This window comes from Lynx canadensis, chromosome B2 (genome assembly GCF_007474595.2).
Source record: "Lynx canadensis isolate LIC74 chromosome B2, mLynCan4.pri.v2, whole genome shotgun sequence".
In the NCBI taxonomy this organism is placed as follows: Eukaryota; Metazoa; Chordata; class Mammalia; order Carnivora; family Felidae; genus Lynx; species Lynx canadensis.
Window position 1 is genome coordinate 4,806,199 of NC_044307.1, and position 17,909 is coordinate 4,824,107.

Consider the following 17,909-nt stretch of genomic DNA (forward strand, 5'->3'; position numbering starts at 1 on the left):
CATATGGTAGTTCCGTTTTTAATCGTTTGAAGAATCTCCATACTGTGTCCCATAGTGGCTGCAGCATCTTACAATTCAGGTCCGGTTTTTATTCATTTAATTTAGGTTAATTCAGTACCACCCTTGACCAGAAAAGTCATTTGAGTGGGAATCTGGGTGGGGGGATGATGGCAGAAGGGCCAGAAAGGAGGGAAATGAAGGAGAGACAGAGAAGGCATCAGCTCCGGCTGTCTGCCCTTCGGGATTTCTTTCTTTTTTTTCTTTTTTTCTTTTTTTCCTTTTTTTAATTTTTTTTAATGTTTATTTATTTTTGAGACAGAGAGAGACAGAGCATGAACGGGGGAGGGGCAGAGAGAGAGGGAGACACAGAATCGGAAGCAGGCTCCAGGCTCTGAGCCATCAGCCCAGAGCCCGACGCGGGGCTTGAACTCACGGACCGTGAGATCGTGACCCGTGCTGAAGTCGGAGGCTTAACCGACTGAGCCACCCAGGCGCCCCTATTTTTTTTTTATTTTTTAATGTATGTTTATTTTTGAGAGACAGAGCATGGGCAGGGGAGGGGCAGAGAGAGAGGGAGACACAGAATCCGAAGCAGGCTCCAGGCTCTGAGCTGTCAGCACAGAGCCCGACCCGGGGCTTGAACCCACAAACCATGAGATCATGACCTGAGCGGAAGGCAGGCAGAGGATTGACTGAGCCCCACCCCCCACAAGGCGCCCCTCCCCTCCGTGTCTCTCATGTGGGGAAGGGGCACTCTTGGCACTGGGGCTGGAAGTTCCTCCTCTGGAGCCACCGTCCCACACGTTGCAGGAAGAGTACCAAGGCACTAAATACCAGTAAGACCCGCAGTCATCGTGCACCCCCAAACATTCACATAGTTCCAGAACCTCCCCCTCGGGACGGCCCCAGCCCTGGTTGAGGGTGATGGAAGGTTCCAGCAGCCCCCGAGCTGTGTGCTCTCTCTGGGAACCCCTCAGCAACCAGACGGCCGCAGGGGCGTCAGTAGCCCTTCCTCACTGACCCTCCGTGAGCTGGGATGCAACGCAGAGGTACTCGGATGGGGAGCTGGAAGCCACCAGCGGAGGGAGGGAGGGGGCAGGGACAAAAGCTGGGAAGGAATGCGCTGTGTTTGGCCGAACCTGCATTTCCCTCCAGTGAGACACCTGATAGTCCCTCATGTGAGCCAGTGTGAGCGCCTTTGGAGCTGAGGACTTGTGCCCAAGCCCCCCTGCGTTGTCCTGAACTTACCTTTAGCTCATTGTAACGTGAAGATCTCCTTCTGTGGGCGGGGTTTTCTGCCACTTTTTCAGCATGCCAAGTGTGCACCAGCATGTTGACACATTAGGCTTGTACAACTGAGCCCTAGCACCTAGGTAATCGAATATGCCTAAGTTCCTTAACACACGTGCCGGCTCCCGCCCCAGCCCCCACTGAGGAAGCGTCCCCCCACTCACCCCAGGGGGAGTCAGGGTTTTGAGAGCTACCCCTCTCTCTCCTCACTTGTAACAAGGAATAGAAAGTTCTTTGCTTTCAACGTTTCCTCGGGTTGTGTTCGATTTAATGCACCCCAATTGGCAAACCCCTTGAGTTTGGTTACACTTCCTCGTGGCTGGACTCTTCCAGCCCCAATTCACACGCTCTCTGCTGGGAGAAGCTGGTGTCCTTTCAAAGGGGCAGTGAATAGAGGAGGAGACAGGTTCTTAGCTTGCAGTGGGCACCAGCAGTCTCTTCAAAAGCACTCAGTAACTCAGTGAAAAACCAGCACGCATCTACGAGCGTGGCCAAAACCTAGACCACTGTCAATACCAAATGCTGATGAGGATGTGAAACCACAGGACATTCCTTTATCGCTGGTGGGAGGATAAAATGGCAGAGCCCCTTGGGAAGACAGTCTGGAGGCTCCCTGCAAAACTTAACATATTCTTACCCCCCAGCCCAGCAACTGCGTTTCTGGGTCTTTACTCAGTGGAGTTGAAAACTTGTGTCCAGGCAAATGCCTGCACGGGGGTGTTCATAGCAGTTTTATTTGTAATTGCCCAAACTGGAAGCAACAGAAGTGTCCTTCAGTGGGTGAATGGGTGGAGAAACTGTGGTACGTACAGACCGTGGAATGTTATTCGGTGTTAAAAAGAAATGACCTATTAGCAAGACATCCAGATGGCCAACCGACACATGAAAAAATGCTCAACGTCACTCATCATCAGGGAAATACAAATCAAAACCACCATAAGAGACCACCTCGCACCTCTCAGAATGGCTAACATTAACAACTCAGGCAACAACAGATGTTGATGAGGATGCGGAGAAAGAGGATCTCTTCTGCATTGTTGGTGGGAATGCAAACTGGTGCAGCCGCTCTGGAAAACAGTCTGGAGGTTCCTCAAAAAACTAAAAACAGAACTACCCTACGACCCAGCAATTGCACTACTAGGCATTTATCCACGGATACAGGTGTGCTGTTTCAAAGGGACACATGCACCCTCATGTTTATAGCAGCACTACTGACAATAGCCAAAGTATGGAAAGAGCCCAAATGTCCATTGATGGATGAATGGATAAAGAAGATGTGGTGTGGGGCGCCTGGGTGGCGCAGTCGGTTAAGCGTCCGACTTCAGCCAGGTCACGATCTCGCGGTCCGTGAGTTCGAGCCCCGCGTCAGGCTCTGGGCTGATGGCTCGGAGCCTGGAGCCTGTTTCCGATTCTGTGTCTCCCTCTCTCTCTGCCCCTCCCCCATTCATGCTCTGTCTCTCTCTGTCCCAAAAATAAATAAAAAAATGTTGAAAAAAAAAAAAAAAAAAAGAAGATGTGGTGTGTGTATGTGTATATATATATATATATATACACACACACACACACACACACACACAATGGAGTATTACTCAGCAATCAAAAAGAATGAAATCTTGCCATTTGCAACTACGTGGATGGAACTGGAGGGTATTATGCTAAGTGAAATTAGGCAAAGAAAGACAAAAGTCATAGGACTTCACTCATATGAGGACTTTAAGAGACAAAACAGATGAACACAAGGGAAGGGAAACAAAAATAATATAAAAACAGGGAGGAGGACAAAACAGACGAGACTCATAAATATGGAGAACAAACCGAGGGTTGCTGGAGGGGTTGTGGGAGGGGGGCTGGGCTAAATGGGTAATGGATCATTAAGGAATCTACTCCTGAAATCATTGTTGCACGAGATGCTAACTAATTTGGATGTAAATTTTTAAAAATAAAAAATACAATTTAAAAGAAAAAGAAATGACCTACCAAGCCATGAAAAGACATAGAAGGAATTTAAATGCATATCACTAAGCGAAAGACAGCAGTCTGAAAAGTCTCTATTCTGTGTAAGTCCAACTATATGACATTCTGGAAAAGGCAGAGCTTGGGAGACAGTATTTTAAGATTAGTGGTTGCCACGAGGTAGGTGGGAGGGAAGCCTGAACAGGCAGAGCACAGAGGATTTGGGGGGCAGCGAAACTACTTTGGATGATACTGTAATGGTGGATACACGTCGTTAAACATTTGTCAAAATCCACAGAGTGTACAATACCAGGAGTGAACCCGAAGGTAAACTCCGGACTCTGAGTGATCATGACGTGTCCGTGTAGATGCACCAGTCGTAACAAATGTGCCTCTCTGACGGTGGATGCTGGGGATGAGGTGGGGGGTGGCAGTGGGGGAGGGTGTGGATGTGGGGGGGGCAGGGTGCATATGGGAAAACCGTTACTGCCTCTCGATTTTGCTGTGAAACTAAAGCTGCTCTAAAAAAATAAAGTCTATCAAAAATACATTCTTGGGGTGCCTGGGTGGTTCGGTCAGTTGGGCGACTGACTCTTGGTTTCGGCTCAGGTCACGATCTCACGGTTCATGGGATCGAGCCCCGGGTTGGGCTGTGCACTGACAGTGCTGGGCCTGCTTGGGATCCTCTCCCTCGCTCGCTCTCTGCCCCTCCCCCACTCGCGCTCTCTGCCTCCCTCTCAAAATAAATAAACTTTAAAATTTTATTTATTTATTTATTTGTTTTAAAACCCTACTCGGGAAATAAAGTTGCCGGAAGTAAACACTGGGGGCTACCAACTCCTCACCATTATCTCTGTTTGCATTTTCTGGGCTTCTGACCATCTGTGAGGTCTTGCAACACGATGGAGAGCTCTGGGAACCCCCCCCCCCACCATGAAATCGCAGCATCACTCAGGTTGGTGTTTGAATAGCCGTGGAGAACGTAGCACACTTTGGGGGGTTCCATATGGCGATGCCAGCCCCCGCCCCCACACTCTTGTGAAAGCACACTGGTTACTCCTGCCTCTGGGAGGAGCTGCCCTTTTGAGTCACATTTTCTTCTTTCTTCTTTAGCGATAAAGTCTGAAGACCCAGGCTGGGTAAATAGGGTGAAATGAAAGTCATTCGAACCAAACTAGTTCTCTGTTGCTTGACCGTAGATTGAATTGAGCCGCTAAGAGCCCAGATGTGTGCTGAGCTGGGCTGGAACAGAGTTTCTCAGCCCCAAAGGCAAGAGGTTTGCAAAAAGGAAAAAGGCAACTTCTTCGGAGTGAAACCGAGGCTGCGTCCCTGCAGGTGCCTCTTTGGTGCGGCGCAGCGGCTTTTGCTTTCAGATAAATTGTCACTGAAGCAAAACCAAGATATGAGAAACGTGAACCCCGTCTCTTTCAACACGACCCATTGTGTTCAAATTCATAAGTACGAAAGTTGAAAGCTCACCTTCCTCCTTAAGAAAATATGAAAGTTGTCGCTCTGAAGGAATCCATTGCACTCAGCCTTTAAGTTCTATCTGTGTTCAGACCCAACCGGATCTGCAGCCCCCTTCCAAAAGAAGTTCTTTCTTCTAGGGGGGCTGGGGGGGGTGAGAATTACCCCACCTGGCATGCAGGCTTGGAAAGGCTCAGGGAGCCTATTCATATGAATGAAGCTGCTTTCGGAGGGCAGATGCGGAAGCTGCCTTCCCTGAGGGCTTCTGCAACCCTCAGAGAGGAACTTGCCCCTGCGCACTGTGGTGGTGGGAACGGTCCTGGCTGCACACCTGCCGTCACCCGCTGACTGCCGCCCTCTCCAAGATGCAGTATCTGGACCCCGAGGAGCTCCCGGGCGAGGAAGAGGATGACATTTTTGGTGAAGGTAAACGTCTTTCTGGCAGGAACCATTCCGGTCTACTTTGCTTCGCTTTGGAACTTTTGCCCAGCTTGGGTACTTTGAAAGCATCCTGGTGGTTGTGGATATCATCTGGGCACCAGTGAATACCAGGCAAAGCAGGAGATGAGGGAGTTGAATGGTTCCTCCAGATGTCTTGTTTTTGGAAGTCATGACTAAATAAAGGTTTAGTTTAGGGAAGAAGGTAGTATTAGATTATGTCTCTTGTCCCTCTTCTGTGCTAACACCTTAAGGGACAGCTGTCATGGTGCTTTGCACCCAGCAGAGCTGCTAAGGTAGCAGCTGGACAAGTGGACCAGGGATGGTTGTCCATGCTACCATATTGCTTTGATCTGCACTCGCTGCCTCTCCCCCTTCTCCCTTTCCCCTTGGATCATTTTCTCTTCCTCAGACACATTTGGCACCCCAGGTGTCGATGCCCTCTTCCTCTTCTTCCAGGCTGGGATGCTAGCTTCTAATACCCACTGGTACCATATGGGTCTCCCCTCTTACTTCATGGCTCTTCCACGAGCAGACCTGTAGGGTGGGGGTTTGGCTGTAAGGGTTGTGATTTTCGTTAGCCAATCTAGTAACCTACAGGTGTCTTGTTCAAATGCTACCAATGATATGGGCCACAGGTGAGAGCTTTTCTAGAATTTGAAATAGTCGAAATAAATGGTAATGTGGACTCGGGGACACTCTGAGTGCTTCAGTGTATCTTTCTGTTATTTTTCTCTGGCCTCAGAAATATTTAAAATCCTGATGGGAATTGCATCATAACTGAAATCGGGTTTAAGAATACCAGCTCAAGCTTCGTTGGTGCTTGCCAAACTCAGTCCGTTGCTTTACTTTGATGACAGCTATTTAGAGCCACTTGAACTTTGGCCTCAGATATTTACTCCCATCAGGACTTATAAAAAGGCTCACAACTAGGAAAATAAACCTAGACTGGACAATCTGGTCATTTTTCACCCAGCCCCCAAAACGCCCAGGCCACATTTCCTTCCCGGAAAGGGAGGCTTTTGCGGGTAACTGTGGTGCTAATGAGCGCCATCTATAGTCCAATGCGCTGCACTACAGTTTATGTGTGTCCCCCCCCCCCCCCCCCCCCCAGGGAGGGCTGAGATGTCAGTACAGCAGGGCTTGGTGACCTGTAGGAGCTCTCCCACGAATATGCAGGGTTATTAAGGTGAGTTCTTCAGCCTCAACAAGCATGGTGAAGAGTCAGGTTGGGAGTCAGGATTCAGATTGAAATTCTCATTTGCCATGAACTACTTTTGTGGTTTACACAAGTCCTTTAACTTGCTACACCGAACCTCAGTTTCCTCAGTGGTAAAATGGCACAGTACTAGCTACTGGGTTGTAGACCATCTTCAAAATAGGTTCATAATGTTTGCATTGCACTTCACCTGTGATATGCTTTATACTTTCTGGGCTCAATTTCTCACCTAACTTCATCTCCAAAGATGAGAGAAAGAATGCTTCTAACTCCAACGTCCGGTGTTATTTTTATTCAGTACTCCAAGCTATGGCTCATGTTGGCCAGTTTATGCGAGCGTTTGTCTGGCGGGTGACTCATTTAAGCAAGTTCTGTTGGGAGTGACAGTCAACAGGGGGCCCAGCTGTTTAGTTAAACCGCCTGGCTTCTGCCACTTGAATCACTCTGTGACTTTGAGCAGGTTACTTCATCGCTCTGTGCCTCAGTTTACTCACTGATAAAATGGAATACAGGGGCACCTGGGTGGCTCAGTCAGTTAAGCGTCCGACTTCAGCTCAGGTCATGATCTCAACGGTTCGTGGGTTTGAGCTCCACGTCAGGCTCTGTGCTGACAGCTCGGAGCCTGGAGCCTGCTTCGAATTCTGTGTTTCCCTCTCTCTCTGCCTCTCCCCCGCTCATACTCTGTCTGTCTGTCTCTGTCTCTCTCTCTCAAAAAATAAACATAAAAAAATTTTTTAGTGGAGTACAAACCTCACAGCCAGTTACAGGGAAGTGCTTGGAATAGCGCCCACAACATAGTAAGTACTCAGTAAATACTCGTTCCTACTATGTAGTCACAAAAATGGGTTTATAGAGAGGCTACAAGGTGATGTAGAACAGTTTTTGTACACGTTGGGTCAGCCTAAGACTTATTTATAGAACTCAGTTTATACAAAGTAGGGAGAGAGCCCAGATGTCCATCAACTGATGGACAGATAAAGAAGATGTGGTAGCCATCTATAGTGGAATACTACTTGGCCATCAAAAAGGACGAAATCCTGCCATTTGCAACAATGTGGGTGGAACTAGAATGTATTACGCTAAGCAAAATACATCAGTCAGAGAAAGGCAAATATCATATGATTTCACTCACATGTGGAATTTAAGAAACAAAACAGATGAACATAGGGAAAGGGAAGGAAAAGTAAGATAAAAACAGGGAGACAAACCATAAGAGACTCTTACATACAGAGAACAAACTGAGGGTTTCTGGTGGGAGGTGGGGGGATGGGCTAGAAGGGTGACGGGTATTGAGTAGGGCACTTGTTGGGATGAGCACTGGGTGCTGTATGGAAGTGATGGCTCACTAAATTCTCCTCCTGAAATCAGTATTACAGTACGTGTTAACTAACTTGGATTTAAATTTAAAAAAAGAACTTCAGCCTATAAGCAACTTTTCAGAGGTTATGATATGGTGAAAACACATCAGGCAGGTTGCTAGGAGCTCGCCTGGAGCTCTGCCCCTGCCGTCACAGGCGTGTGGGGTCCTGGACATCATTTCATCTCTTTGAGTCTTACCTTTCATCTAAAACAAGAGGGCCGATGACACATCCTGTAAGATTTCGGTTTTAAAAATTCCAGCATTCTATCGCTCAATTTTCTCTGCACAGCGGCATACATCTACCTAGAAGAATTCATGTTTGCTCTGTTTCACCCAAGCTTTTGGCTCATTTAGCCTGCCTACGAAAGCAGAAAGCTTTCGGTACAATGAGTTTTCTCTAACATAACGGAAGGAAAATGCCCAGGAGCTCGTTACTAAGGCAACCATATTTCCTTGCAATGGACACATGTTTAAAGAACCCTTTCCCCCTAAAGGGACACAAATTTAGAATTTAGGTCCACTTGCTTAAAAGTATATATAAATCCATTTAGATTTATGGACCTGGGCAAAAAAAAAAAATGAGTCATGCTCACAATATTTTTTTAACTGCCTTTCTGAAATCCTGTTTGCTTCAGCTATTGTTTTCTGTGGTTAAAGAAGATGTTAAGGTTCACAGAAGTGAGAAGCATTGGTGTATAATTCTGTTCTGTTCTAGGGGAGAGTTGCAAATGGTTAGCGAGAGAGAGAAGCAGTAATCTACCTACCCTCCAGAAACCCCAATATTTCTATATTTACTCCTCTCTCTCTCTCTCTCTCTCTCTCTCACACACACACACACACACACACACACACACACACACACACACACAATGCCTCAGGTTGGTTTTCCGAATAACCCCAACACCATCCTGCCTTTTAGAAAATGGTTACTACCAGGTAGACTTTGTTCTTTCTTGGGGGGAAATGATTGATTTGATTACCAAGGTATTGAAAAAATCAGTCAGTGGAATCACATGCTCTTTTCCCGTCATTATTTCAAACTTATCAAATTAAAGGGCTTCATCTGTTTTGTCACTGTGCCTTCTTGACAGTTAGGCTGGTGTATGTTAGTAGAACCTAGCTGGATGGATAATAGTCATGATAACTCTAGCAATTATGGTGGTGATAATAGTAATAACAGAAAAAAGGAAAAAGCCTCGTGCACAATGGAGGCCCTTGGCCAGCTTTCAGGAACAGAACGGAATTCGCGTGTGGGAGGAAACAGTTCCCCAGGTGGTGGTCAGTGGCTGGTTCAGCAGCCGAAATTATTCCTTGGCCCAAGTTAAAGCTGTAGCTGCCATTTTCCTCAGAACCACAAGTCACTGCCCTGTTTTCAGCCCTGCTCAATAATCTGCCGTCGAGTGCAATGGGTAGAATAATAACACACCACGGGGTCTCAGTTACGCGTGCAAAATATTTCTCAGGCTCCTTTTTCCCAGGACACTCACATGCCTCATAAGATCTTGCTTCTAGAAAGACCGCAGGGAACGGCAAAGCTTTTGCCAGACCTCCAAATGTTCTTCGGAGCTGGAACAAGGCAGCATAGCATGAGAAAATTTCCCATCCTGGATCACTGTGTCTAAGAAACCTCTCAACCTTCCCAAAGTAGGGGACCCCTCCCAGATGCAGATGAGCTGACAGAAGAGAGAGCACTCATTTTTTTAAAATTTCTTCTAGAGAGCATGAGCAGGGGAGGGGCAGGGAGGGGCAGAGAGAGAGGAGGACAGAGGATCCGAAGCAGGCTGTGCATAGTCAGCACAGAGCCCGATGCGGGGCTCAAACTCATGAACCCGGAGATCACGACCTGAGCCAAAGTCAGTCACTCGACTGACTGAGTCACCCAGGCACCCCTAGCTGTCTGTTGCTCTTAAGCAGACCAGCAGATATTTAAGAAGCAATACCACTCACTTTGAACCAAACCTCTCTCATTTCCCCAAGCCAAGTCAATTAGCACATTTTCCCTTTCAAAAGGCATTGCAGCTTTAGAGAGAGCAAGAAAACAAAAGATTTATCGAAGAAAAAGAAAACAAGAACCGTAAGCAGAGCGGATGCTGACTCTCTGTCTTTACTGCTTACGAAGCCAAGGTAGATACTTTTTAATAGGTCGACAACAACGCAGTCTATTCTAATCTGGCATATTTGGATGTTGTTTACTGAATCACATGTGCCCTTTCTAAGATTAAGAGAAAGAAGAAAGGAAGAAGAGATTCAATTCCCAATACGTACAAAAGCAATAAACCCTAAAAGTTCAGTCTGGTGAAGTCATGCCCTCTGTGGAAAAAGTCTTAAGAGATGAAACATAAAAATGCGAACATAAAGCTAGAACGTAAAGATATGCGTCTCGGCCAGGAGGAGGCAGAGCTTTTTGTCTGGTTATGCCACATTTTATGTTGTATAAATATAATCGCTAATCAGCTATGTTGGACCTTCCTCCGAGAGTCCGTACCTGGGGTTCTCATGTGGGATTAGAAAGCGACCAGGAAGAGGTTGCCCTAGTCTCCAGAGTCGAAAACAGCCGGTCACTCTTGGCTGTCGTGATTTGCCAAGTCGGCTTGGGTCAGGTCCCCCTCCTCACGGTCCTGGATAAATGCTTCGCTTGGGAAGTCGTTTTTCCTACGTTGTCACCACCAGCTCCGGAGCCGACACAGACCTCCCCATGGTAACTCATGCCTCTGTGACCTATGTCTTGGATTATTGCAAAACATTCCCTTCCCATAGATGTCTAGGAAGCTTTCTTTGGTGCCAAATGGATGGTGTCATTTCAGGGACAAACGAAAATAGCACCTCGCACGAAAGCTATGCAGGCTGTTTTAACCACATGTCCACCCCCCCCCCACCCTTGATTTATGGTCTCGAGTGACCTCAGAGTGACCTATTTAGATCAGGCCAAAGCCAAAGGGGCCCAATGGCACAAATAAAGCATTTTAAATGCTTATCTAATATCTTTATGAGGCAGCCAGCCAAGTCTTTTTAGGAATGGTATAAGATATGCTCACGTATATCTTTTATAGGACATGAGAGCGAAACGTTATGAGCATACCCATTGTCTGTGTAGCCAAAAAAAAAAAAATACTTTGAAGCAAAGGAATGTGTAGTTATTATGGCCAAAACAGTGAAATAAACTGGTAGTGTTGCCCTCCCTCCTTGATAGAAGTCACTTGACTTACTCAAGTCAACATGTTCACCAGAGATGTGGTTTCTCCAGTTAAGTATTCCTCACGTGTTTTATTGTGCTCAGCGAGTGTCCGCTCATTCAACTTCTCATTTATTTTTGGACGGCTACATTTTGCCTATTGATTGTTTGCAGGCAGCTGTGATGTTGAACAAAGATGTTTATGATTCAGTGGATTTCAGAAGAGGTTTTACAGAAGGAAGAGGTATTCGCTGAGTCAAATTGCAATGACTATCTCAGCTACCAGGACAGAGAAGAGTTAGAGAGGAAGGGGGAAAAAAAATAGTGACCGGTCTCAGCAAGCAAGGAAAATGGAGAAAAGAAAATGAAACCAAACGCGCAGGTGCCGGTGGGATGTTGGCCTATTCAGTACGTTCCAGGCTGTACTGGGGGCTGGTTTCTGGGGAGGCTGAAACGTGGGTGTACCTGACTGAGTGTGAGGGTGATGATTCGACAGCATGTGTCCAACCTGGAGTGAAGGAGGCATCTGATGAGAATCTGAAGTGTTCGATCCTTGTTGGCAGATACACCAGGTTATTTAAGCTGAAAAAACCCGTTTGTGCTGTGTAGACAGAACATATCTCATCCAGCGTCTAGAACTTCCCTTCCAGGAAAAAGAACAATTTACTTGATCAAGTTTAGATATTTTTAAGAGAAAGGTTTTGACCCATGCCGGGACAGCAAAGGGCGGGAATAAAGGCCAGTTTTACTATGGAGGGCAAATTAATAACTTCTGTCAGTATCTCTCACACGTGGACTTTCCACATCTTACACTTTTTCATGCTTTACCTCGCTGAGCAAACGCTTCAGGCAGAAGACACTTAAAGGTCAGTGATGGATTCAAAGTAAGAATTGCGGGCCTTGAAATATAAAAGTGAGAAAAATGTAAACTTTCGGAGGCACGAGATGCCTGTTTTCCCAATTGAGGGAGGGGGAAAAAAAAAAGAACCCTGTCAACTTTGTAAAGATTTTCAGTAATAGATAACCTAGCAGACAGAGAAGACATCTTGAGGGTGTTTTATCTTCTGCTGTATTAGGAATTGTAACCCTAGGAAATGAACATTTCTAAATAGAAGAACGAACAAGATCCATCTTCTCGAAAGTGATGAGATTATGGTGCCATCTTCTCATTGCAGTGTTTTCCTTCTTAGTCTTTGTATCATTGGGGTTAAAAGTTTAAATATGTATACTTTACAACTCAAACAGAAACAGGGGAAAACCAGCCAGGCCCTTCTCCCTCTTGACTTCATTCTAAACCATCCATTCAGTATTAAGATGTAATGAGCTAAGAAACAGGAAGAAAGTAACTTGACTTTTAGATCACAGTTTGAGTCAGCTGGCTGAGCAGTTGAATTCAGTTTTTTTCTCTATAAATTGGCATTCAGGAAACTTTGAGAAAGAGAAAATATGAAAATATTTTCCGTGGTGGGATTTTTCTTCCTATCTGTAACAGCACAATGAACTGATAGATGGTATTTGAAGAAAAGTATGTCCGAGAATCAAATATGCAGACGTGATTTGTGGAAGGCACTTTTAACCACTTTCAGATAAATTATATGACTGAAATATTAGGAAAAACACACCTTCTCCTTCAGCTTCTGGTGGATATAGTGAGGGGTACCAAGGATGTCTTTGGAGTGTGACATGTTCAGCTCCCTTTTAATCTCCATTGGTATCCCTAAAAACTGAAACTTAAGTTCAAATTCTAAGTCTTAAAAAGCACGATGAAAAATCTTTTTCAGAAAACATGGCTATTTTGAAGGATCTAAACTCCGTGTGTAAAACTGTATGCTTGCCCTGCAAACAGCTTCTAGCAGGGGGCCAAACCCCTTTTCTGGCCATATTGCTATATTAAGTACTTTGCTTAGAATTTGAAGCCACCATTATTTTTAAATCTTTGGTTGTTACTATTCAGACTTCAAAACTGAGGGCAGGTAACATAGTAGAAAGAGCAAAATTTTTGGACTCAAGAGATCTATTTCAATTTACTAGTAGTTTGACTTTAGGAAAGTTACCTATCGGTTCGGAAGCTTCATTTACCTTCTTCCACACAGGGATGATGATAATAATGGTGATAAGAATGATGTTGGGGTGATGATGGTGATGGTGATAGTGATGGTCATGGTGATGATGATGGTCATCATGATGGTGATGATGGTGGTGGTGATGATGATGGTCATCATGATGGTGATGATGATGGTGGTGGTGATGACCGTGGCAGCCACGGTGGTGGTCTTGGTGATGATGATGATGGTAATGGTCACCTCCAGGGAAAATTGCTGTGAAGTTAAAGGAGATAATGTATGAGGTAACGGAAACCATTAAGGGCTTACTATGTAAATGTTAGTTATTATCGAACTGATGCCCCAGCCTCCCAGGTCTATGCAATTCCCTTCTTCTCCTACTGCCTGTGATCAACAAAGACACAAGCTGATGAGAGCAGAGTTATTTAGACAGTGCATTTCAAATGCTTTCCTGGGAATACAAAGGTGCGTCTGGCTCATGAATTAACAAGCCTGGCTGCTTTCTGATCTCCACCGTGTAACCAAGGCAGAACTCAGAATAACCCCATCATTTGGCACAGAATAAGTATGTGACTTCCTACCCATTTTGTTTATTGTTAGCCAGTCTGGTCTCCCTCTGAAAATTCTTTAAGTATTAAAGAGTAATATACGCTACGGCAGTTTTCTTGTGGAGAGAGTCCCCTTGCCTTGGCCAGGAATTCTGGACATCAGAAATCATGTCTCTACCAGTATTTATTATAATATACAGTCTCTATTTCCCGGATAAATATTTACTTGCAGTAAACATAGCACACTGTCTCCCCCATCTCAGTAATCTTAGAAAGGCTAGGCTCTCTTTATTTGTTAAAACATTTCTAATTTAAGGATAACATCCATTGGAATTTGAATTACATACATGTTACAATATTTCAGGATAGCAATTAAATGAAGCTTCTACAACATCCCTTCTAGTGGCGTTTTGTTTGGTTCTTATTTCCATTGCTTTTTAAAATAGTTTCTTTCTTTTTTTTTTTTTTTTGAGAGAGAGAGAGTGTGTGTGTGTATGTGTGTGTGTGTATACACCCAAGAAGGGGAGGGACAGAGATAGAGAATCCTAAGCAGGCTCTATGTTGTCAGCACAGAGCCCGATGTGGGGCTCGAAACTACAAAACCAAGAGATCGTGACCAGAGCCGAAACCAAGCGTCAGACACTTAACTGACTGAGCCACCTAGGCGCCCCTAAAATATTTTCAATGATAAAACCTCCTGGAAGAAACTGTGGTGATCTCTTTGTGTATGTTTTTTTTATAAATATGTGAATGTGCACACACATGCACAGGAGAACAAATGTTAGCTCGGTTGCTCAATAATCATTCTACATGGGTTAGAGAACAATTAATACGATCAACCTGCTGTGAACTCATCAACAAATATTGATTGAGCACCACTCACTGAAAGTTATGACCAGTGCACATAACTGATCCTTGAGGGCAGAAACTGTACCTGCTGTGGCAGGGTAGACTAGTGATGGGTCAACTCAAATCCTCCCCACTCCTGGAGAGACAGATGATGGTGGGTCAAGAGCATCGTCATCTGCATGAGAAAGGAAACACATTCTGTTATTTACAACACAGGCTACAGCAAAGAGGAGAGGACAAAGCCCCATGCATCTTCCTAACACTCATGATACTTCAGAAAGACAGGTGCTTATGCCTTTACAACCTACTAGGCAACGCTGAGAACCGCACTCAGTGAGTCAGTGGCTCTCCACCCCATCTTGACCTACTCAGAAGTCAAGTCAACCAAACTACAGCCTGCAGGCTACTCCCAGCCCGCTGCCTGTTTCTGCGCACAGCCTCCAAGAAAAGAATGGTTTTTACAGAAGAACATTTGCAATTGAGTTGATGATGGGGAACACTAAACACTGAACTCCAATTAGGTGAAATGTTAACCCAAAGAAGAATTCCATTCTTCTCCTAAGCAGACCAGTATTGCAAAACAAAAAAAAGTACTCAATTATTACATTTTAAATTTTGTCGATAAAAATATGTGATAATTTTGTTTTCTCTCATTATGTGGTGGAGGTATCTACATAATTTCCTTGTTTTTACCTCTTGACTCACAAAGCCTAAAATATTTGCTGTATGGCTCTTCATAGAAAAAGCCAATGTTACCAAAATTCCAAATCATGTTGCCTCTTGAGGTCATTGATTTCTTAACTGTGTCTCCCACCAGCTCTTCCCCTTTTCACATGTACTGGGAAGGTCTTAGCATTTTTAAACCCCCATTTAAGAGGAGCTCTATTCCCCTTTTATTGCTTTAAATATTCCTTTTAAGAGAATATATGTCAGCATATGACACTGCTCTGTAACACCAACTGGAAGGATGATGAAAAATCTGTGGTCCAAGGCAAAGTCACAGACAGGGTGCCCTGGTTGGGGAGGCCAGAGAAGGCAATACCACTCAAGCAGGAGACACAGTGGGACTAGGGACATGTTCTCCCAGCCCATTGTTGAATGAGGTGAAAGAAAGTAGCACACAGGGGGTGTCCAGGGTCCTTTCCACTTATTTTTTTTAATGTTTATTTACTTTTGAGAGAGGGACAGAGTGCGAGTGGGGGAGGGGCAGAGAGAGGGAGACACAAAATCTGAAGCAGGCTCTGGGCTCTGAACCGTCAGCACAGAGCCCTACACGGGGCTCAAACTCACCAACCATGAGATCATGACCTGAGCAAAAGTCAGATAGATGCTTCACGGACTGAGCCACCCAGGCACCCCGGGTCCTTTCCACCTATATACCTCTGCATCACTTCAAGGGACTTTTCTCCCCATTTGACTCTTTGGGTTCACATGTGTCCAAGGTCTGGAACCCTTGGGAACTCCTGGTAAGGAACGACTGATGTGTGAGCATGACTCCAGTCCTATTCTCAGCTCTTCCCCCCACATCACCCCAAGTCTCCCAGTTCATCATGGGCGGAATCACTCAAAGAAATCACGAGTGGAAATACATTACCTTGGCATGAGAAGATTACATGGGATTAGCAGAGCTTTGATCATCCCAAAACAGTGCTGGCTCTTGTCCACGGCCTTTTGTCTGTAATGCAGACCAGTGTGTGTCCACTTAGGCTGCATGTTAATTGGAGGACAAGGAAGCCTTTTCAAAACGGGCATGAAGGAGTGAGGGAAAAGCACCACCCCACACACTTATGCACATTTAGTGGGACCACTCGGCTCCTGGTTGCTAAGCATGAGAAGCAGCAGGAATATTTAGCTCTACTGGGCAGCGTTGAGTAGTTCTAACTTGCTGGAAGGGAAAACATCTTGTTGTTAAAAGCAGTCAAGGAGCCATTGTCCGCTGTTGGTGAGAACGTAAAATGGTGCAGCCGCTATGGAACACAGTATGGCGGCTCCTCAAAAAATGACAATTATCAGATGATCCAGAAATTCCACTTCTGGGTACACCTCCAAAAGAGTTGAAAAGCAGGGTCGTGAAGAGATATTTGCACACTCAAGTTCATAGCAGCATTATTCACGATAGTCAAAAGGTGCAAGCCACCCAAATGTCCATTGACGGCTGAATGGGCAAACAAAATGTGGTCTATATGCACTGGAATATTATTCAGTCATAAAAAAGGAGGAGATTCTGAAATAGGCTGTAACATAGATGACCCTGAGGTCATTAGCTAGGTGAAAGAAGCCAGTTACAAAAATAAAATAACACCCCACCAAACACTGTATGAGTCCACTTATATGATCTAAAATAGTCAAATTTCTGGAAACAGAAAATGCAAGGGTGGTAGCCAAGGGCAGGGAAGGGGGGATCGGGGGTTGTTTAAGGGTAGAGTTTCAGTTTTGCAGGATGAAGAGAGCTCTGGAGAAGGGTGGCAGAAAGTGCGAACGTATTCCATATTACTGAGCTGTACCCTTCATTATTAAGATGGTTAGTCTTCTGTGTATTTTACCACATGTATGTATCTCCACGTTGTTTTAAAAAAGAGTTAGGAATAGCTACACTAAAACAAACAAACAAGACAGCGAAGTACCAGGTGGTTCCTGAAAGTCTGCAGAATGGTTGCCTTTTCTTGAATCACATAAATTTAACGTAGGGACGGAAGTGCCATGAGAGACAGAAGTGGTTCTGGGGAGCGGATTCTGACCACGGCTGGGCGTACCTGATACAATCCTAGAAAGACTGTGTTCTTCGAAACAAATGTGTAAGAGTCAGGTATGGGAATTCTTTCCACCAATTTCTGCCTGGTTGGGAATCAGTTTTTAGAATCTCTGCGTAAATATATTTTGAGATGAGCACTTCCTGAGGAAGCTCTTGAAAGGAGTCGCAATCATCAGAAGAGGCAGCCCCCCTCAGGATGTTATGAACCATAGAGGCATATAAGATTTACTTTTTTGGCTGTTTAGAGAAAATGTATTGAATGTCTCCCATGTGCTAGGTTCAGTTCTCGTCGGCTCCCGGGCCAGCAGTGAAATATAACAAAGCCCAGCCCTCATGAAGTTGTATTGTAGTGAAAGGCGGCCAGACGCTAGACAAGCAAGTAAAGATAGGATGTGTCAGAGGAGAGAAGCGTTATGAAGAAAAATTGAGTGCCGGCTGAGAAGGATAGAACATGGTGGTCAGGGAGGCCTTTGCTGACAAAGACCCAGAGGCTTCATGAACTGTAGGTCTGTCTCGCACTTCTGGGGCAGAGTGTTCTAGGAGGAGCCGGGGGGCGGCGTGGCTGCAGCACAATGTGCAGGAGCAGAGAGCAGCGGAAGATGAGATCCAGGGGTGGCCGGTGGGGGGTGGAGGGGGGGGGTTCCGGCCCTTGTAAAGTCCTCCAGGCCCTTGTAAGGGTGGGGATGGAAGGCTTTAGAGGGTGTTGAGCAAAGTGCCATAATCTGATTTGCGTTTCAAAAGGATCATTCTGACTCTTGTCTTGAAAATAAAGGTGAGGGCTTGGAGGGCAAAGGCAGG

The 17,909-nt window shown here is 45.4% G+C and overlaps 1 protein-coding gene across 1 annotated transcript in view; it reads left to right on the top strand.

The window, feature by feature from the left end:
• Nucleotides 1-4,976: 4,976 nt before the first annotated feature.
• RIPOR2 (RHO family interacting cell polarization regulator 2) overlaps nucleotides 4,977-17,909 on the top strand; it is a 117,256-nt gene continuing 104,323 nt past the window's right edge. Inside the window, exon 1 of the mRNA XM_030314713.1 lies at nucleotides 4,977-5,136. Coding sequence (XP_030170573.1) covers nucleotides 5,076-5,136 — 61 coding nt within the window. The 5' untranslated portion in view covers nucleotides 4,977-5,075. The remainder of the gene's footprint in view (nucleotides 5,137-17,909) is intronic.